The 21,907-nt window shown below is 40.6% G+C and overlaps 2 protein-coding genes across 2 annotated transcripts; one reads left to right on the top strand and one right to left on the bottom strand.

Moving 5' to 3' along the window:
• Positions 1–8,938: 8,938 nt before the first annotated feature.
• Positions 8,939–11,477, top strand: MYCFIDRAFT_95554 (uncharacterized protein; the record flags this gene model as incomplete). Its single annotated transcript, XM_007930344.2, has 5 exons — positions 8,939–9,236; positions 9,288–10,341; positions 10,393–10,902; positions 10,950–11,174; positions 11,231–11,477. Coding segments are annotated over 5 exons (2,334 nt in total), but the record flags the coding sequence as incomplete, so codon positions are not given.
• Positions 11,478–12,124: 647 nt separating this feature from the next.
• MYCFIDRAFT_118305 (uncharacterized protein) lies at positions 12,125–13,562 on the bottom strand (the record flags this gene model as incomplete). Its single annotated transcript, XM_007930343.1, has 5 exons — positions 12,125–12,451; positions 12,502–12,598; positions 12,646–12,735; positions 12,802–13,236; positions 13,294–13,562. Coding segments are annotated over 5 exons (1,218 nt in total), but the record flags the coding sequence as incomplete, so codon positions are not given.
• Positions 13,563–21,907: the final 8,345 nt, after the last annotated feature.

The following is a 21,907-nucleotide window of genomic DNA, read 5'->3' as shown; positions in this document are numbered from 1 at the left end:
ATTTTATACGACCGACTACTACCTACTATACTATAACTATATATACCTAGAATATAAATAGTATATAGCCGACTATATCTATATCGAGCCCTCTTACCTCGTCTAAAAATCGTACTAATCGGACTAGGTTTACGGTTATAGGGCCTCGATAGCGGCGGTAACTAGTCGAGAGTAGATATATACTAATTTCGTATTATAGGGCACTAGAATTCGGACGCCCTTACTAACGTATACCTCGACGAATTGCTACTAAAAATAATCCGCCTCCTTACTAGCTTTAAGAAGTAACGAGGCTCCTACTATCTCCTACGCTAGTTAGTTAAAACTTAAACCTCCTAAAGAACTATAGAAGATAGTGCTTCTATAGCTAGACTAGTAGACTAGAGAATACTTCCTATCTAAGCCTATTAAAGATAGAGAATTAGAGATATTACTATAGGCGACTTTATTAAGTTACTACGCTATCTATATACTATATTGCTTTAAGACTCGGTCTAACTCCGCTAGTACTGTCTAGCGTACTTAATATAGCAAGAGGCGGTATTTTAGACTAAGGAATATACTATATTTACTAAGGACGTCCTTTAAGAGGTTTAGCCTAATTCTATATAGCCGATAGCTATAGAGATATAGCGCCTTATACCTACGTAGTCTCGTAAGCTTAGTACGGTTAAGAATACGCTTACTTAGTTATAATATATACTAGGGGAGTAGTAGCACTATACCGGCTAACGCTTCGAGACTATAGAAGGTCGTATTATCGATATAATAGTATAGCAAATATAGGCTATTATAGATACCTCTTATAAGTAGATATAGGCTATACTAGCCTTATAGCGAAGGGCTATAGCGGCATTAAGACTATAGTCTCGCTTAATAGCTTAATTGCCGCTACCTAACTTTATAAGCGCCTTCTATACTAGTACTACTAGACCTTCTACTAGACCTTCTACGCCTCTGCCTACTTCTAAGCCCTTTAGCTAATTTAGCCTTACTAGCGTTAGAATGCCTAATAATAGTATTACAGTATTACTATTATAGACGACTTGCCGCCTATAGAAGAGCTATAGGCTCGTCTTAGTAAGCTTATAAGATTAGATCTAGTAGGGGTACTATTAGCTTAAACTAGTAGCTACTAGTACTTTAATCCGCTATAGGCGGCTCTTAATTAGTCGCTTAGTAACGCTATAGAAGCCTTAATAGGATAGGCTATATTACTAGATCTTCCGCCGCCGCTAGCGCTAGCGCTAGCTATATCTTTATCTCTAGCTTAGTAAGGTAACTATACTTTTACCGAGATACTAGATAGTAAGACAGTCTAAGAGCTATAGATTAAATAGTACTAAGACTCTACTAATAGGCCTTTAATTGTAGCTATAGAATAATAGACTAGGGGTCGCTAGCGGAAGGTTAAACTCGCTATACGCTAGTTCTATATTATCCGCCTTACTATTACTACTAAGATCTAGGACCTTACTAGAGACGAGTATAGCGTTATTATAACTATAGCGATTAAAGAGCTTAATACAAGGTTACGTACTTTAGCTTAGAAGAGCCGTAGTTCCTTAGTAAACCTACTAGATAAGGCAAGCCGTAATTAGGGCTAAGCGGAGGAAGCGGGCTAGTTAGGCAATCTAGTAATATACTACTAGAGCCTCTTACTAGCTAATTTATATAGCGGTCGTAGGCGTATAGATAGCTCTCCTAGTCGAAAGTAACTAAGTATAATAGGGATAGGCAATAGCGGGCTCTAGTAGAGGTAGAATTTTAATACTATTATAACTAATATATACTATATAACTGTCTAATAGTTATAATACTTTATACGCTTCTTTATATATATATATATAATCTATTAATCTATCGATTTCTATATATATTAAACATATATATATAGCGTTATATATAGATAGATAGATAGATAGATATTTCATTTGCCTGTTGTAGTGCCTTTCGGCCTATGCAGGTCTGTTTCTATATATTGTTTTAGGTAGGAAACCAACTTAGTTGGTAAAAACCTCCCTCCTGTCCTATTTATAAGTGTTAATCTTCCTCGTTTCCTTGTTTTCCTTCCTCTAGGGTATACTAGTATTATAGTTGTTACCCTTTGACTACCTTGCCTACTGCCCTACCCTTCTTTCCCCCTCTTCTTCCCTCCTTCTTATCTACTCCTTAGTTTCCCTTACTAGTGCGAATTGTTGTATAAATCCCTATTTAATAATCTACTTTACTATCCTCTTTAGGTCTTCTTTGCTCTAGATTAGCTTATCGTATTCCCTTTCTATTGCTTTTAGTCTCTAATTACTTCTGCCTTCTAACTATTAAAGGTAGACTAGTAGTATATACTTAGGGTTCTAAGATTAGTAGCTATATTAGTAAGCCCTGTTTTCAATTCCTAGGACGTTTCTTCTAAATAGGTAAGATCTGAGTCTAATGTGTTTAGATCTAATTTAGATAGCTAGGCTTGCCTCGGCCCTATTTAGGTCCTTATAGAGCTAGTGGTTGTATTAACTAAATTTGATTAGTGCCTTTAGGGTTCCTAGTCTGACTTGTGTTTTATTCTATTTCTGCTCCTATAGGTGTCTAGCAATTGATTCTGCTAGGCTTTGTTTCTCTCCCTTTAGCTTGTCTTCCTTTAGCCTTGCGTTTAGTCCCTAAAGCTCTTTCTCTAGCATTTCTCTTGTTAAGACTCTATATTGCTCTAGGTCTTTAACTTTCTAGGGAGTTATTTGTAGTCTATCTCGCCTCCTAGTCCTAATACACTAGGCTTTTATCTTATCTAGTGCCTTTTAGATAGTCTATTAGGCTAGGTATTCTATTGTCTTTGCTATATATTAGTGTCTTAGTCCCTTGAAGTATTGTTTAACTAGTAGGATCCCTAATTCTATTTCTACTACCCTTGTTAGTATAGTTTTGTATGCTCCTAGGATTTTCTTTAGGCTTTAGGTTTAGGACCTACTAACTAGTTACTCAATCCTCTTTAGTGTTTTCTCCTAGGCTGTCTATATCTGTGCTCTATATAGTATTGCTAGCTTAACAATTGCTTTATACATAACTTTAGCTTTCTCGAATATAGCCCCCTATATAGAGGCTATAAGCCTATTAATGGATTGTATATTAGTATCTACCCTCTACTTTGCCTTCTTTACTTATAGTCCCTAATTTAGTTTTGGATCTAGCTAGATCCCTAGTACCCTAAGCTCTGCTAATAGTTAGGTTTTAAAGCCTTAGATAGTGATTGATTGCTTTATATTGTAGGTTGATTTAGCCTTGCTAAAGTGGATAAGCTAGTACTTTTCTAGGGCGAATTTTGCTCTATGCCTCCTTACCTATTTTTTATACTCCTAGTGCTTTTCTTCTAGGATCTTATAGTTGGTTTCTGTTGTCTTAGACTAGGCTAGGATGTTTATATTATCTACAAACCCTAATACTGATATGTTTTTTAATTCTAGGAGTAGGAGTAGGTCTGCTATAAAGATTAGGAAGAGGATTAGGGAGAGTATTAATCCTTAGGGGATTCCCTTTTTAGTTAGTATTGGGTCTAATTTGAATTTGCCTAGAATAAGCTATGTTAATCTTTCCTATAGGAAGGACTAGATAAATTAGACTATCTAGTTTAGTATAGCTTTCTGTTTAAGTATATATAGGAGCCTATTATAGGAGATATTGTTAAAGGCTCCTAAGATATTAAGGGAGAGGAGGGTTGCTACCTAGTTCTAACTATAGTACTAGATATACTTGATCTGTTCTATAATTAGTTCTATAGCTATTAGTGTTAACCTCTTCTTTCTTCCTCCTATCTAGCCTTTAGGAAGGATGTTCCTTTCCTCGGTAAAGGTTGTTAGCCTTTTAGCGACAATTTTTTCTAGCACCTTACCTATTATATTAAGTAGGGCTATTAGTCTATAGGCCTTAAGCTATATATAGTCTTCCTTCTAAGGCTTCCTTAGCACTACTATTAGGGACTTCCTAAATGGTCTTAGGTAGTATCCTAGTACTAGGCTTTATAAAAAGATATTGGCTAGTGCTAGGGCTAGCCCCTTCCTATATACTTTTAGAAGTTTGTTGTAGATCTTGTCTTCTCCTAGTGCCTTATTGCCTAGAATTTTCTTTAGGATCCTTTTAATAGTTTCGGGTTTAACCTAGGTGTCTCTTAGTATGCCTAGTAGTAGAGTCTCTTATTCTTTCTCCTTTATATCTAATAGGTCTACTTGTACTTTTCTATAGAAGAAGTGTTAGCCTAAGGCTCTTACTTTCCCTTCTATTATAGTCTATATTTGTCCTTATTAGTCTATAATATCCGGGAATTGTAGTAGTATATCCTTGTCCTATTTAGGTCTCCTTGCCTATTTAGCTATCCTTTACATCTCCTCTAGTTTCTTTGTAATTATTCCTATTATAGATCTCTATTCTTATATCTTGTCTTTCTTAATCTAGATCTTCTTTTCCTAATAGGCTTTGTTATAGTTGTCCTATGCTTCCTAGGTATAGGTTTATGTCTACTGCCTTCTAGCCTTCCTTACTGCTTTAACCTTCCTTATATACTTACTAGTCTAGTATAGTTGCTAGTATAATAAATGTTTCTTTGCTAGGGTATGCTTTCTAGCTACCTGTTTTAGGATTCCTATTAGTTCTTCTACTGCCTTATTAATATCCTCTAGCCTTAGTAGGTGCTTTGTTAAGAGTTCCTCTAGTTTTAGGTCCCTTTCTAGTTCCTCCCTAATCCTGCCCTATTAGGCACCTTTCTAGTTGAGCTTCTCCTCTAGTTCCCTTTCCTAATTGGCTTAGACATTTAGCTTAATCTATACCGGGAAGTAGTCTAATAATTCTTCTAGTTCCTAGTTAACCCTGCATCTTATAATCCTGTTCCTAATCTAATATAATGCAAAGTATAGGTCTAGTGTACTACTACTTCCTCTTGCCTCCTAAGTAATTAGTCCCTTTAGGGTAGTAATTTCTATTCCTTCCCTCTCTAATATATTAATTAGTCTTCCTACTAGGAAGTAGTAAGCTAGGGTAAAGTCTAAGCCTTAGAGGGGGTAGTAGAGGTTGAAATCCCTAAGTAGGATTTAGTAGGTGTTCCCCTAGATAACTCTAGGTAGTCTTTCTAGGGTTTTTAGTTAGGTACTGCTTCTTAAGTCTAGTAGTGGGTTGTATATATAGTAGACTTAGAGTGTACCTTAGGATGTCTCTACTTAAACTAATATTAGGTCCCTATCCTCCTATAGTATAGCCTGCTAGGTTTCTGTATCTATCTCCTTACTAATGTAGATGCATGTCCTTAGGGCTCCCTAGTTGTAGATAATTAGGTAGTATCTTAGGTCTTTAACTGTTACTAGTCTCTTTGTATATAGGTTGAGCTAGGGCTCTTAGATTGCAATAATGTAATGTTCTTTTAGGTTTAGTGCTTAAAGGAAGCTCCTCTATACCTTGTCTTTGCTCTTATTAACATTGTACTATATAATGTTTAGTAATGTTGCAATATTTATTAGGTTTTATCTATATTATTTCCCTATAAGTTTTCCTTTAGTCTTCCCTTACTTTAGACTAATATTTGACTAAGCTTTATCTGCCCTACTTCCTTTCCTATAATATTAAGGTATCTTAGTCTCCCTAGTTGCTAGTAACTCTCTTGTACTAGTAAGGCCCTAAATGTGAACCTATTATCTTACCTAGACCTCTTTTATAGCACTTAGCTAGGTTGCTTCTATACCTAGCTGCCCTAGCTTGTTGTATATCTTCTTAGTGTATTGATTCTAGCTTCCTTTGCCTTCCTAGCTGCCTATATTCTTACTAGGCATTCCTTCGCCTAAGAGGGGTGTCTTTTAGTGTAGTATATATATCTTGCTTCTCCCTTATATGCTTTGCATTCTTTAACCTAGTAATCCCCTATATAATAGGAGTAGGTATTAGTTGTCTTTGTACACTTAGCTGCTAAGTGTCTATAGTATTAATATTTGAAGCACTGTATTATCCTATAGTTGCTTCTATGTATCTCTGTTTCTAATCTTTTAAAGTCCTAGAACAACCCCTAGTCTAGTACTATATTAGCTTGCTCTACACTCCCTATCTAGATAATTAGGGAAGACTGCTTCTTAGTCTCTTCGATTTTCCTTTTAATCTATACTACTTTTGTAATCTTTAGGCCTAGGTACGTAGCTTGGTTTTGTCTCTATAGGCTTTTAATATCCTGTTCTTCCTTAAAGCTTCTTATTATACTATAGGCTATAATTATGAATTGCTATTAGGAGACCTTTGCTGTTTTCCCTATCTTAGTTATCTATTCTTTTTGTGTTTCTAGCTTCTTTTTGTCCTGCTCTTATGCTATAAATAGCTTAATTACCCCTTTTCCTTCGTTCCTAGCCCTAATTACCTCTTTAACTGTAATTCTTTCTACAATCTCTTTCCCTATAAGTCTTTAGATCTCCTTTTGCTCTTATAGGTCCGTAATATAGACTCTAACTACTGTCCTCGGGGGTTTTAGCGCCTCTTAACTAGCTACTACTGCCTAGGTGCGGTAGTTTAGGCTTGTCTCCTATTGTTTCTTTATAATCTTTGCTACGACTATATTAGCTACCTTTATAATTACGTAGCTTACCTAGTTGTAGATTGCTTTTAGTCCTCTAAGGAGTTCTGAGATTATTATCCTATATGCCCTCTTAGGGGTTCTTCTATCTTCCGCCTTTAGCACCTCCTCTGCCTTAGTATATAGTGCTTTCTATTCGTCCTCCCTTCCTTCTTAACTGTCTTCCCTTCGTCTCTAATTGTTCGCTGCTATTTTTCCTAGTGCTATTATAGTTCTAGCGTTATATATATAGACGTAAAGCTAGTACTTAGATAAGCTTAGTCGGCTTCGAAATATATATATTGCGATAGTTGTTATATACGTAAATATAATCGCAATACCGATTACTTTAGTCGGCTTCGAGGTTTATATACTACGATAACTACTATACGCGTAAATGTAATCGCAATACCGATTACTTTAGTAGACTAATAGCCTAATAGCGTATCTGTTATATGCTTTTATAGCGACTCTATACGACGATTTTTTATAATATTATAGTTAATTCTTTAATAGTAGGATACTTAAATCTAGGTAAAGTACGGCCCCTAGGCCGTCGTATTTTACTACTACGTAGAATACTAAATATACTATACTAAATTTAGAGATTTCTATATCGCTAGATAGCGCTTCTTCTATACTATAAAATATATTAAATTATAGACGGAAAATTGCGCCGCTACGCGGTAACTAGAAAGTACTAGATATCGTAGTATAGGAATAGGTCGGCTAAATAAGGGTCCGTGCCCTACTCCGAAAGCGCTTAGCCGCTATACTAGCTGCCCGGGCAGGTGCAATCTATCCGCTAGCTAAGCCGTAGTGTGTCTATCTTCGCTATATAAAGTCTAAGGACTTTTTGGCTATTTTAAGGCGTTATAGCGCAAACTCCTAGCAGGTGCTCTAGTTTGTGTATTACAATAGTGCGAGAAGCCTCCGGAGGATGTAGACTGTACATTGCTTCGAGGATATTTGCGATCATTTGAGGATCCAACCCTCTCTTCACAATTATCGCTTCTGATGTGCTCCGGTCTGGACCTGATCCTTGCTACGCTACCTCCTATCGTACTTCGCCTGGCAACCGAGACCGGCATTCCGGCAGGCGCAGCGCTGCACATGTGCGGCGTAGAGACTGGTATTCATTGTGAACGAAGACACGATGGAGATCTTGTCTTCTCGTGAACATGTATAGCTTTGGCACTGTCTGGGTGGATGAAGGCCGAGAACAAAGCGGCGTACAGCTCAGGTAAACCTGCTATCACAGTTACAGCTATACGTGCTCACAATCCACAGCATTATCCTAGTCCCAGGCCCAGAGTCACCGCCGCCAGCATCGTGGATCTTCCCTGCCGGTCTTCTGTCTTCTTCATCCACAACAGAAGGCAGTGCAGAAGCTCCACTGACTTACGGAGAATGCTACTCCTTTGAATACAATCGTAATCCTGACATTGCCAAAGCCTCAGCTGCTTTGCTGGCGGAGGCACCAGAGCTTCTTGCTGTTCTACAAGAGCTTACCACTCAGAGAAACGTGAGCTCTACCCGTTCAACCTCATCCTCACTGCTGACTGCTACATGGATACATCAGCGGTCACTGCTTATCATTTCCCACGGCCTCGGAGGATATATCACAAAGAAGGTATTTACCTACAATCTGTGTCAGCTTTACAATGGCCTGGAGTCACGCTGACATGCGAAGGCACTTCTGCTCGCCCGGGCACATCTGACATCCCGGGAAGTCCTCAGACTTGTTCATGGGCTTGTATTCTTAGGGTGTCCGCACAAGACCGGCCGTGAGGTGCTCAAAGAGAAGCTCTCGCAAATCTTCCAATTGGTTTCGGTTACTCGGAATAAGCCGTCATTCGATCGTGACTTACCCTTACTGCTATCTGTTGCAGAAGCATTCAGCGACGCTTTCCTGTCAATACCAATTGTCTCAGTATACGAAAGGCTGCCAACTGAGCTACCAACACGATACGGACCTTGGCGTGCGCGTTTTCGGAAAGAGATAGTGAGCACTCACCATAAACTCTGCTGAAATAGTCTCTAATCGCACTAGCTGGTTGGCGAGACGCTCGCAAAGACAGACTACGGAGACACCGAAGTCTTGATCGGAGCAGACCGTAATCACAATAACCTGTGCGACTTAAGAAACATTCCATCCGTCCTGGAAGCCATGAGGTTTCTTCATACCCTGTTTGAGCCGACTGGCACGCCCCTGGCGGCTAATAACGGTACCATGGACAATCATTTCGCAGTACAGCATCACGCATGTTGACAAATTATACAGCGTCAAACTGGTCTAATGTCCTCAGAACCAAGCCTGATGTGCCCGAGGAATCTTCCGTCAACATCAGTATTTCCAGTCAGATTCCAACCTTAACGCCAATCCTTGACAGATTCGAGCTCCCCCAACAGAAAGCCCGTTTGCCATGTTTCATGGTCGAAGGGCGAACGAGGAACCGAGACTTTTGCGGCCGCAGCGAGATCCTTCAGCAACTTGACAAGACATTACTTCCTGGTCTAGGTGCGCCAGCTGCCCCGAGGCATGTGGCAATTTTCGGAAAGCCCGGTGAGGGCAAAACGGCCATTGCAAACGAATTTGTTTTCACCAGGAAAAATGAGTTTGATGCGGTCTTCTGGATCAGGGCAGAGAGTGAGGCAAAATTAAAACAAGGTCTTTATTCGCCACGGATTGACGTGAATTGAGCTGACTGATTGCTAACAGATCTCGCGAATATTGCTAATGCCTTGCACCTCCAGAGTCAGACCACCGGGAGCGAGGTTTCCACCGAGGGCCGGGAGATCGCCAAAGCTTGGCTCATGAATGCTGTTAAAGAAGGCGTTGCTGACGTTAACGTTGTCGAAAGTGCAAATTGGCTCCTAGTGCTTGATAACTGCAACGATGTCGACTTGATGGATGACCTCTGGGAAGTGCTGGAGTTCGGATCTGTGCTGATGACTAGCACTAATCCGAAATCGGCGATGGCTCTTTCTGAGAATCAACTCAGTATCGACCTAAAAGGGTTTACAGAGTCGCAGTCGATTGAGGTATTGGAACATATCGCGAAGCTGAAAATATCCCCGGAGCAGGTAAGTGAGGCCAGAGCAATAGTGCAACCGCTTGGAGGATGGGCTCTGGCACTCCGCCAGATGGCCTGCTTGATACGGTACGAGCATCTGTCCTTGAGAGAATTCAAGCAAAGATACGAAAGCTTGGATGAAAGGACCGAGCTGCAGCAGCGAGAAACTCATGGTCCTGCCGAGTCTTATCCCTTCACAGTAGCATCGATCCTCGCCAAGGATGCGATATCTCCGAGAAGTTTGGCATTGCTTGAAGTCTGCTCCATGCTAGACCCGGACACTATTCACGAAGAGCTATTCGCATCTACCCAGCAAATGTCAGACATCCTGTCAGACTTTCCGATCTACAGAAAGGGAACGTACTATAGCGATCGAGCCGAAATCATCCGACTTTCTCTCGTTGGTGTCGATCCAGATACCAATGTGTGGACGATCCATAGGATGGTTCAGGAAGCAATACGCGGTCAATTGACCATTCAACGGTTCCGAGCCACGTTTGGCTTTGCCACAAAACTGGTGTGCAATGCCTGGGGCCTCGAAAACCCGGCAGAGAAACGGCACTCTGTCAAGCTTTGGGGTCATCGTTCCAAATGGTTCCCTCATATACTTCGCTTGCAGGACCTGTATCAAAGCTACGCCGGCGCTGGATGTATCGAGCCTTCCCGTGAGCTTGCTCAAATTCTCAGCGAAGGCGGCACGTGAGTCTAGAAGTATATAGTCGAGCTGTCAAAGACTGATTTCAGAAATAGATATCAGCATGAGATCAGCATGCTACATGTTGCCGGGGTCATGCTCCGGGCTGCGAAATCGGTGTTCGAGTCGCTACCAGAAACGGAAACTCGAGACATTCAGGCCATGGACATTATAAGCGACATTTACTACGGTCTTGGAGCATGGGCAAACGAGACAAACCACGGCGAAGAGTGTCTGACGTTCAACAAATCGCTTGTCGCATTGCGATGCAATCTAATGAAGCGTGGTGAGCCGCTCAGTCTCAGAACAGCGATGGCTTACAACCAACGCGGAACTGGACACATGATGGTCAAAGACTACGCTTCAGCAATCGAGGATTTCACAAGCTCAAGAGCTCACTTTAAGACGCTCAGATTAGAGGTCAAATGCGCCGATTCGATACCTACTGTGAATTTAGCGGTGGCTCACTGGCTGACTGGCGACTTGACCACGGCCAACGATCTGCTGGAGAACGGGCTTGCTGCTCGTGAGGCGGCATTCGGAAAAGACGACACTGACTCATTTCGGTTCGTCACTTCATCCACGCAGCATATGTACTTACTGACCTAGGCAGCACTGGCCGATTTCTGCACACACTTGGTAATTTGAGATCCGACCAGTCCGCAATGGCTTCAGATCCGGCGGAACGTGTTGCTCTGATGGAGGAATCGTATCGTTATCATCAGAGAGCGCTTTCCCAATATCAAGCTACGATTGGCATTCATCATCATCGAACAGCAGACGTATGCCATCGTGTGGCCGATCATTGCATACAACGGAAATGCTTTGATCAAGCCCGGTACGTTCACATTTGCACCGTACGATGCAAGACCAAAATTGACATTTCTATCTTAGACAATTTATTGAGCAAGCATTCAGGATTTGGCATGCCGACGAAGCATCCTTCCGTAATGAGATTGCTCGCACAATTTTCCTCAAAGCCCGTCTTGAGGAGCGTGCTGGAAATAACTTTGAGGCTGGAGCTTTGCGTGAGAGGGCGGCAGAACTTCGCTCTAGAATTGTCAATGAGCAGCACAAGAAGTCACCCTCGGAACTGGAGTCCAAAGACTTTGACGAGCTTGTGACATTTTGGTCCAGATAAGATATGCCATGGGAACGATCGCACACTTCAAAGTCGAGGAATTGGCATACGGGGGGAATTGAGATCATGTTGATGGTCGTGCGGCCTTGTTGAAAAGCTGCGGATCAAGTAGCGTGAATCGTCAGTACCTTGCAGTGCCTCCGAAAAGTTCTAATCACAAAGCCTCCGTCTCTTATATAACCTATTAAGCCCCGTCGCCCAAGGCCTCATGGCGTACGCGTCCTCCCTACCACATCCCAGTCATCAACAAACATTTGTCGACCTGTTGCAACACGTGTGGGTCTCTTGGAATACTCCAAGATGTTCTTTGCCGTCTCGATCAGACACAGATCAGTACGTGGTAGGCCGACAAGCGACGCTACTACAGGTAACATTTCTTCTCGGCGAGTCATTTTGGATTTGAAGGGGACCTGTCCAATGGGAACAGTGATTTCGGGGGCTTCAAGAATTGGCGATAGCCACAACTGATCCCATGCCTCCTGCGCAATAGGCGGCTTACTAGACTTGTCGTCTCGATAGTTCTCCTCCGCGTTCCCGACGGGAAGAAGCATGATAGGATTCGCATCTCGAAAGATGTGCTCCATCAACCAGCCTTTATATACGTTGAGACGACGAATCGCTTCGTTCCTCTGCGCTGTCGTGATGGTTTTGCCCACTTCCCAGCGCCAGCGGACGACTCTGTTCACCTGAGGTGATGCTTCGAACCGACGCTCGTATTCGCTCCGAAAGTCGTCGGTAGAATGATAGAAATCGTAGATGAACGAGTTCCGCCCGACGTCCCTCAAGTACTCCTTCAGGCCATTTCCATGGGCAGTCGCGGGTCGGGTCTCCTCCCACAGTTTATGCAGGTGGATCTTGCGTATGGGGATCTTGAAACATGCGCAGACATCTAGCGCAAATTGATCGAGAAGATTTTGTTGCTCATTATTCTTGACAGGAAAGTAGTCCATGGGTACGAAGACTGATGTAGGAGGCTGTCCTTGTCAGCTTAGAACACTTCGGGCACTTCCTCGATTACACATACTCGTCCAGAGGACTTCAAAGAATGACCACACCAGGCATTTACCACTTCCCCCATGCCATTTATGTCCCTGCAAAAAAGAGAAGGCGCGTCGAATAGTCTGACCGAGGTTAGGCTCGCTTCTCTTCGAGGTAGGTTTAAACGCACTTGAAGCAAGGTAAGATACCCTCTGCTGGGAGCGCTGCCGTTGAAAGACGAATCGCGAAGCAGCCATTGACGCCAGCAGGGCGTCTTGTGCTTCCAGTTGCTAATGAAAGTCAGATCTGGACTTGATTAAATACCTTAGCGGGATGGCTCCGGCACCCACAATCTGAACCGATGGCGTAATCGAGCCAATCGTATGCAGCAATAGCTGCTGCGCTTCCGCTGCTACTGCCTGCCGGTGATTGACTACGATCGCCTCGCGGATTGAACGGAGCGCAGTAGTCTATGCACTCGCTTGGCTCCTCTCGCGAGATCATCGAGCTAAGCTTTGCCGTCCCAACAATCGCAGCGCCTTCGTCTATAAGTCGCTGTATAGCTGGCGCAGTTCTATGAGACGGCGTTGCAAGTCTGAGGAAAGCTCGACTACATGCGCTCATTTTGAGTCCACGAACGTCGAATATATCCTTGATTAGGATTCGTTTGCTAGTCAGCCGACCATGATCTGGAGAATGACCGAGCAAAGGCTGTCGGCTTGGTACAGGAACGCTAAGTGTCTGGGGGTCGTGCCCGGCAAGCCTGAATGGTTTGAGCGGCCTAAGGGGTTTATTAGCACCGAAGTATTCCAACTTGTATATCTGCACCTGAACCCACAAGTCCTTATCGCCTGGTCGCAAGCTTCCGATGAATGTACTGTGAGAATCTTCATATAGACGATAGATTGGACCGAGTCTGCCATCGTACCAGAGGTATGGCCCAGCTGCCAACGCTCGATCTGCGTCCCGAAACTCAACAACCGCGTATTCGACATTCCGATCTGCCAAATGAGATTTCAAAGACTGTGAAAGCCGAATGGTTCCTTCCCGAGTAGCCCAAAAGAGCAGAAGTCGCCGGAACTGTGCTTGACTAACATCGTCCTGATGCTCAATGTCGCTAATCAACTTCAGGAAGGCTGCCTTCGTCCACGGGCTTCCGGGATCTGTGGGAATGACTGTAAGTGGTTGACGGGTTGTCTCAATGGGTAGCCACCCGTACTTTCGCAGAGCTTAGCTCAGAGCTCCTCAATCGTTGCTCACGCGCCCTGAACGCTTACCTTATGTCCAGGGAATGCAACGAACTCCAAACTGCCGACCTCGAAATAAATTCCCCCATCAACGCCGTATTGCAAAGGATGTTCCCTAAAATGGACATCAGCCATGAGGTATACGAAAGCTCATGTAGAAGAGAATAAATGCTAGACGAGAAGTGGAAAAGCATTAGGAGGGTCGGCATGTAGGACAAATACCTATTCTACGGTATAAAAGGGTCGGGATTGCGGAGGCGGGTCTACTACCTACCTCTTAGAATTTAGTATAGCACTTAGATAGCAATTAGTATGCTATTCTCCTAGCAAACTATAGTCTCTAAAGCTTTAGATAGTTTAGAAGGGTATTATTAGAGGGTATATAAAAGATATATAACTAGCTAAGTAAAGCTAGGGTCCGAGTCTTAGTACCTTAGGTAGGGCTTAGCGCTTAGTACTAGCCTAACTTCCTAACCTTCCTCTCCCTCCTCTATAGGCCTTATCGAATACTATACGCTTTTAACTATACTATCTACCTACTTACCTAACCTATATTATTATATAGTATTCGATCTATCCTTTAAGGGCTATAGCTAGATAGCTAATCGATTTAGTAATACGGCTTAAAATTTATACTAAAACAAGCCTCCTACTAAAACAAGACCTATACGCTAAGAAACTACTAACCTAACTACGCTAGTTACTAACTTAGGCCTTCTATATAGCCTATTTAACTAGGATAATCGTACTAATTATATAGATATACTAATTCCGCTATATCCGGGTTACTAGGAGACCTATTACTAACTAAATAATACGTATTAGCAAAATAGAAGATAATAATAATATTATAAATAAGGGCTATATTATAGGCTAACGAGATAGCTATCTAATATTAGACTACCTAACCTTAGGGGCCTAAGGACCTGTTTACGCGGTAAACTCTAGGCTATTATATAAGAGAAGGAAGTCCGTAATAACTTCGCGGCTATCTAACGCCTTATAGCTAAACTTAGTACTCCTACTAGTATAGTAGAGAAACTAGTTCTAAGGAGAGATACTAAACTTAAGGACTATACTATATTTAATAACTCTAGTAGGAAGTAGTATAATAACTATATCCGTAACTATAAGCTTAACTAGCGTAATATACTAAAAGCGCTATTTACTAAATATGCCTTAGTCGTCTATACTATATAATATATCGATAGCGACTCTAAGACTTAGAGAGCCTAGGATAATTACTTTAATTCCCTAGAAGACCTATCTAAGATCGACTAGTAAACCTATAAAGACACTATACTAAGTACGCTTAGTAAGAACAATTCCTCTATACTAAAGTCTAAATAGAGATCCGATAAAACGGCTCGAGCCTTCTAAACCCGACTAAGGGCTATTAAGGACGACCTACTACCTAAACCTAATTTAGTATAGATTATAGAAGTACGACCTAAATTTAGATAGGAGCTTACCCTTAAATTAGACCGCTACTATATATTTAAACAATACTATAGTCGCCTCGAATTTATAGTCGAGATTAACCTAGCCGAATAGGCTATATAGGCCTAGAAACGACTAGAATAATAGTAGAATCGAAGATCGGGCCTAATAGTAATAATAACCGTAGTAGCCGCGAAAGAGGTAGCTACTAGGGTAGAGATAATAATAATAATAATAAATAATTACGACCCCTAGCAATAGCGAGGCTATAGTAACTACCGACCTAGGCTATATCGAGGAGGCAACTTAAATACCTAGCGTAGTAGAGGCCGCGGAAGAGGTAGATACCCCTACTAATAAACTAAGCGGCCTATAGCTAGCGATAGTAGTAGCGCTCTACTAACTAGCTTTAAGTGCTTTAATTGTAATAGTACTACCTACTTGCTTAGTATATACGATAAGCTAAAGGACTAGGCTCGAATTAAACGTACTACTACCGACTATAGAAGAAAGCTTACGTTAGCGAATACTACCCCGGTCCCCTATAGTAGTAAGCCTTCCTAACCGCTTGAAAAAAGAATAAGCGCTATACTAACTATTAGCCTAGTAGGCTAGTGCGGCGTAAGACTATTAATATATAGCTAGCAATTATATAAGACTACCTTATCTATAATACTTATAATAGCAATTATAAGACTAAGGTTATACTAGATTCGGGAAATTTAGTTAGTGCCCTTATTAACTACTATACTACTAAGTACCTAGATCTAAAGCTATTATACCGAGCTAATATGCTAAACCTTGCTTAGTTTAATAAGGCTAGATAGGAGACCTATAGTATATGCTATATATATATAGTCTTAAAGGATAATATTAGTAACGAGAGGCTTTTAGACTTTACTACCTATACTATCGATATAGACAACCTCTACTACGGAGCTATCGTGCTTAGTAATCCTATACTTAAGTACTATACTATAAAAATAGACCTCGGTAGCTAATAATAGCGCTTTAGGATAGCTAGAAAGGAAGATATTAACTATATCGACCCTAGTAAATGCCCTAATAATACTAGGGTCCTATTTATTAGCAATCTTATAGCTACCGACCTAACTACCGACCTTCTCGAAGAAGAGGAACTACCTAACGGTATTAAGCCTAACTAACTCGAGCGTATTCCCCTACCGATCTAAGAAACCTATATTAATATATTTAAGTACTATCTAGCCGCTATACTTCTACTATTAAAAGAGATAGATTATAGGATTAAAGTAATAGAAGGCAAAGAGGTTCCCTTTAGCCTACTATATAACCTTAGTAAAAGAGAGCTAGCTATTCTTTATAGATACCTAGACGAGAACCTTACTAATAGGCGGATAAGGTATAGCAACAGTCCTACTAGTATACTAATCCTATTTATTCTAAAAAAGGATAGTAGCCTATACCTATATTATCGTAGGCTAAATACTATTACTATTAAAGACTACTATCTACTCCCGCTTATTAATAAGACATTAGATCGTCTATTAGGTACCTATTTCTATACTACGCTAGATTTAAAGGATATATACTATCGTATCCGTATCCGTAAGGATAACGAATAGTAGAAGACTATTCTCCGTACCCGTTATAGCTATTTTAAATACTTAGTAATGTCTTTTAGGCTAGCTAATGCCCCTACGATATTCTAATCCTATATTACTAGGGCTTTATCTAGCCTACTAGACTACCTATATATTGTCTATCTTAATAATATACGAATCTATACTTATTCGCCTAATATTACTAACTATTAGGCTACTATTAGGAAGGTCCTCGATCGCTTACGAGCCTATAGCCTATATTGCAAACCTTCTAAATATACCTTTGCTACTAAGGAGGTACCCTTCTTAGGCTTCTTAGTTTCTATTAAAGGCGTTAAGGCTAATCGTAACCGTATAAAGACTATTACTAAATAGCCTATACTAATAACGGTAAAGGGACTCTAACCGTTCCTTAGTTTTACTAACTTCTACCGACGATTTATTAAGGGCTATTTACGCTATATAGTACCGCTAACTAAGCTTACTAAAACTAGGAACAATCCTTCTAGGGAGCTTAGGTAGAGTAACAAAGTATAAGCCGCTATTAACGGCTTAAAGGAGCGGTTTACTACTACTCCCCTACTATACTATTTTAACCTAATTAAGCTATTAAAAATTGAGACTAACGCTTTATAGTATACTATATCCGCTATCCTATTATAATAGAGTAGTAGCAACGATAGCTACTAGTACCTAATTGCCTTCTTTTCGAGGAAGATAACTAATATAGAACGCCGGTACGAGACGTACGAGTTGTTACGGATCTAATTAGTTAGAGTCCTTATATAATCTTAGAGCGACGCTAAGACTAGCGAGCTAAGCTGTCGCTCTATCTTACTAGGAGCGATAGGAGCGGTCGAGAGCGACAGCGTCGCTTACGTCGCTTATAACTATAGACAAGATGTCTCCTTTATATTTAGGAACGCCGGGATACCCTTATAGCTCGAGGCGTTTAACTTATATTACCTACTTACTAATTAGAATTACCTTTGTACTAATCATTCTATCTTAGCCTCCCGCTTATATTAGCCTCTCTAAAGAAGCCTCGGCTTGTACGTAATAAGAAGTTACCTAACGATTTATCGCGAGTAACCGTAACACTTTAAACGCCCTTAGGATAAGTGCCTTATTACAAGTCGGAAGGGGAACTCCCGCCCCTAGCGAGATAGGCAGTACTCGACGTACTACCTCTAGTATTAGTAGTACACTAGGAACCTATACCGGAAACGATTCCCTTAAGATCGGAAAGCTAGACTTTTATTATAGTAACCGAGACAAGTTCGATACCTAGGTTAACTAGATAGATATATATTTTATGTTTAACTAGGTTTAAGACAACTTAAAGCTAGTCTTCGCAATAACGTTTATACGAGGTAGGGCTTAGCATTAGGTTAAACTATTTCTTAGGACCTATCTAGATAGCAATAGGACCGATAATTCGAATAGAATCTTCGCAAGCTACGAATATCTTAAGCATACGATAAAGAAGGTCTTTAGATCTTCTAACGAGGTTGCTACCGTAGTTAGGGTTATCTAACACTTAACTTAGAAGGGGTTATATACCGATTACGCTGCTAAATTTTAGGAATACGCCTAACTTACGGATTAGGACGACGAAGCTCTTATAATAATATATCGGCGAGGTCTTAAGGATAACGTTAAGAACGAGCTTACGTGCGACCGTAGAAAAATAGATAATATAGGAACATTAGTTAAGGTTACGATCGATCTCGACGATAGGCTCTATAAACGAGCTTTAGAACGACGCTACGATTCTAAGACTTCTAGAAAAGCTAGTTATACTCCTAGATACGACAATAGACGAAACTATAGTACCTACGACAAACCTAAGAGGAATAACTACTATAGCGCGTAACTAATAGAGCTAGACGCTACCTAGAAGGGTCGAGTATTTAAAGGAAGAAAGGGTAAGAGTTCGCCTAAGAAAGTAAGAAGATTAACTTACTATACGTATAGCAAGGAAGGCTATATAGTACGGAACTATCGCGGCAAGAATATAGTGCGACGCAAACAGTTTAATATAATATAACGAAAGGACTCGGGTAGAGGAGGCTACTAAATAGTAGTAGGGCTATACTCTATTAATAGTACGCTAAGGACCTACGTAGAGGTCGTAAAGAAAGAGCTACGACAAATCTATATAATAGTACGACGATAAGAACTTGTATATAGAACCCTTTACTAGAGATTCTATTACGACGACCGATACTAAATTTTCTATTCTACTAAGAAAGATATAGGATTTTTCCCTTAGAATAGGCGACTCGTACGAGAAGATACGAAATCCTAGGTAGAAGAAGAAACGATTAATAAATCTTGCTTAGATACCGACGACGAAGAAAACCGAGATCCGGAAGCTTTATTCCCTCCCCGGGGAGGAGTTAGGAGCTATCCTAGAAGTACCGGAGTCCCCTTAGTAAGAGGAGGAATAGTAAGAAGATTTAGAGGAAAGTCTAGATACCGAGGAAGAAACTACGAATAAAGAAAGTAAAGACGAATTCGGGATTAACGACGATACGATCCTTACGTTTACGATAGATATACCTATAGTAGCGCGAACAATCGCCTTATATCTAGTACGCAAATACGAGGAAATGTTTCTAAAAGTTAACGGACAACGGAGGGTTAATCCTATCTAATTTAATTATTTCTAGATAAGCTTATAGGCAAAATTCTAGAATTACCCCTAGATACCTATAGACTATACGTACTATAACTTTATTACGGAGCGAGTACCGATAGGAAGTATAATTACGCCTTACGGATACGTCCTACCCGACGAGAGGACGATTATTACTTAAGATATACGTTAGGCGGTCTAGCGACTAAATTAGCAATACCGAAAGGCTATAGTAGCGCAAGGACGAGATATATATAACGATACCCTCGAAGAAAAGTTATATACTAAAGAAGCACGAACGGTAGGACTACGGATCCGTAGCTAGTTAGAGCGACGTTAGGCTAATAACTAGTCGGGAAACGGACTAACTCTCTAGATTAGAGCGTTCTAAGAGAGTTCCTTAATACCGAAAGCGCTTAAGTATTAACAGCAGTCTTCCGTATAAAAGTTATCGTTAGCGGGTACCCGACGAGTGTATTAATAGATTCCGGAGCGAGCGGGAACTTTGCCTCCGAATTATTCGTTAAAAGCCGAGGGATCGTAACCCGAAGTAGAAGAGAAGGAGCGTATAAACTTATAGTAGTAGATAGGTTACCGCTACCTAGTATAGAACGAGAGACGATACCGTTACTACTAGCTATCTAATAGCACTACGAGGAAATTGTCTTAGATATTACTAACATAGCTAGTTATAATATTGTACTAGGCATACCTTAGTTAAGAAAGTATAACCTAGTCGTAGATTAGAGAAGAGGAGTACTTATATTTAAGGAATACGACTATATAATCGGCATTTAACCTATATAGCGGTAGCGTTCGTAGACAGATAAGATTAATAAACGTAGGGCGACTCGTAAGACGTTTACGTCGATAGGAATTACGGAGAACCGTATTCAACCCGGATTAATACTACCGTTAGGTTAGGAGGGTTATAACAATAATTACGGGAAGGATAGAAGTTATACGCTATCGAAGAATAAAACTAGAATCTCGGACCTAGACATTCCTAAAGAGTATAGTAAGTAGAGGCGACTCTTTAAAGAGGAGAGAGGCAAGGCGGCCTTACCTAAATACTAACTATAGGATTATAAGATATACTTACAGCCTAGGAAAGAGCCTCTATAGGGACCCTTATATACAATGTCTAAGAAAGAGCTTAAAACCCTAAACAAGTAGCTAAAAGAGAAACTAGAAAAAGGCTAGATACGGAAGTCGATATCCTCGGTAGCCTTACTAGTAATATTCGTTCCGAAAGCCGGATTAGACGAAGGACGGCTAGTAGTCGATTTTAGACGACTTAACGATATTACAATTAAGAATCGGTACCTATTACCGAATATCGAAGAAATACAAGACCGATTAACTAGATTAGACTAGTATACGAAGATTAACCTATGCGATACGTTTTACGTAATACGTATAGCAGCTAGATACGAGTAGATAACAGCATTCCGAATAAGATATAGGCTTTACGAATTCTTAGTTATGCCTATAGGACTTACGAATGCCCTAGCGTTATATTAAGACCTTGTAAACGAAGTCCTCCGAGACCTCCTAGATATATACGTTATCGTATATATAGACGACATCTTAGTCTATACTAAGGGAGCTCTCGCGGACTATATACGAATAGTGTAGGACGTCTTTAAACGATTTACTTAAGTAGGATTTAAGACTGTATCTAAGAAATGCGAATTCTATAAGAAGGAAGTTAAGTTCCTAGGATTTATTATTAGTACTATAGGAATTAGGATCGATCTAGAAAAAACCAAGTTAATATAGGAATAGCTAACGCTAATATACGTTAAGGACGTACAATTATTCCTAGGATTAGCTAACTATAATAGGAAATTCATCGAGGGCTACTCTAAGATAGCGGCACCCCTTACGGAGCTTATAAAGAAAGACAAGAAATAGAACTAGAGTACGAAGGAAGATAAAGCGTTTAAGCAACTAAAGGAGCAATACGCTTCTATACTAACGCTACGATTATTCGATAGAAATAAGGCGGTCTAGATAGAGACAGATACGTTAGATAGAGCTATAGGAGCATATCTTATATAAGAGCATAATAGGAAACGATACCCGGTAGCCTATTACTCGAGAAAGATATTACCCGCGGAATAGAACTACGACATCTATAATAAGGAGCTACTTGCAATAGTTGTATTACTATAATACTAGCGAGTATACGCGGAAGGAGTACTAAGTCTTACGATTCTTTCTAATTATAAGAATCTAACTTACTTTACTACGACTAAAGTACTAACCTAAAGACAGGCCCGCTAGTCGGAGCTACTAGGATAGTATAAGTTCGAGATCCGCTATACCCTAGGACGCGAGAACGGACGAGCCGACGTACTAAGCCGCCGTAGCGACTATATAGAGGGTTACGAACTAGTATAGCAACAGATATTAAAGGCAAATTAAGACGGAAGCCTTAGTAGTAATACAAAGGAATTTAACTATACTATACGAGTTCTTTAGGATATAGAAGAACAGTTCCTAATCGAATATAGGAAATACTAAGTACCTAAGGAA

Source organism: Pseudocercospora fijiensis (genome assembly GCF_000340215.1).
Source record: "Pseudocercospora fijiensis CIRAD86 unplaced genomic scaffold MYCFIscaffold_6, whole genome shotgun sequence".
Lineage (NCBI taxonomy): Eukaryota > Fungi > Ascomycota > Dothideomycetes > Mycosphaerellales > Mycosphaerellaceae > Pseudocercospora > Pseudocercospora fijiensis.
The sequence above is the reverse complement of the archived record's forward strand: the minus strand, read 5'-3'. Positions and strand labels throughout refer to the sequence as shown.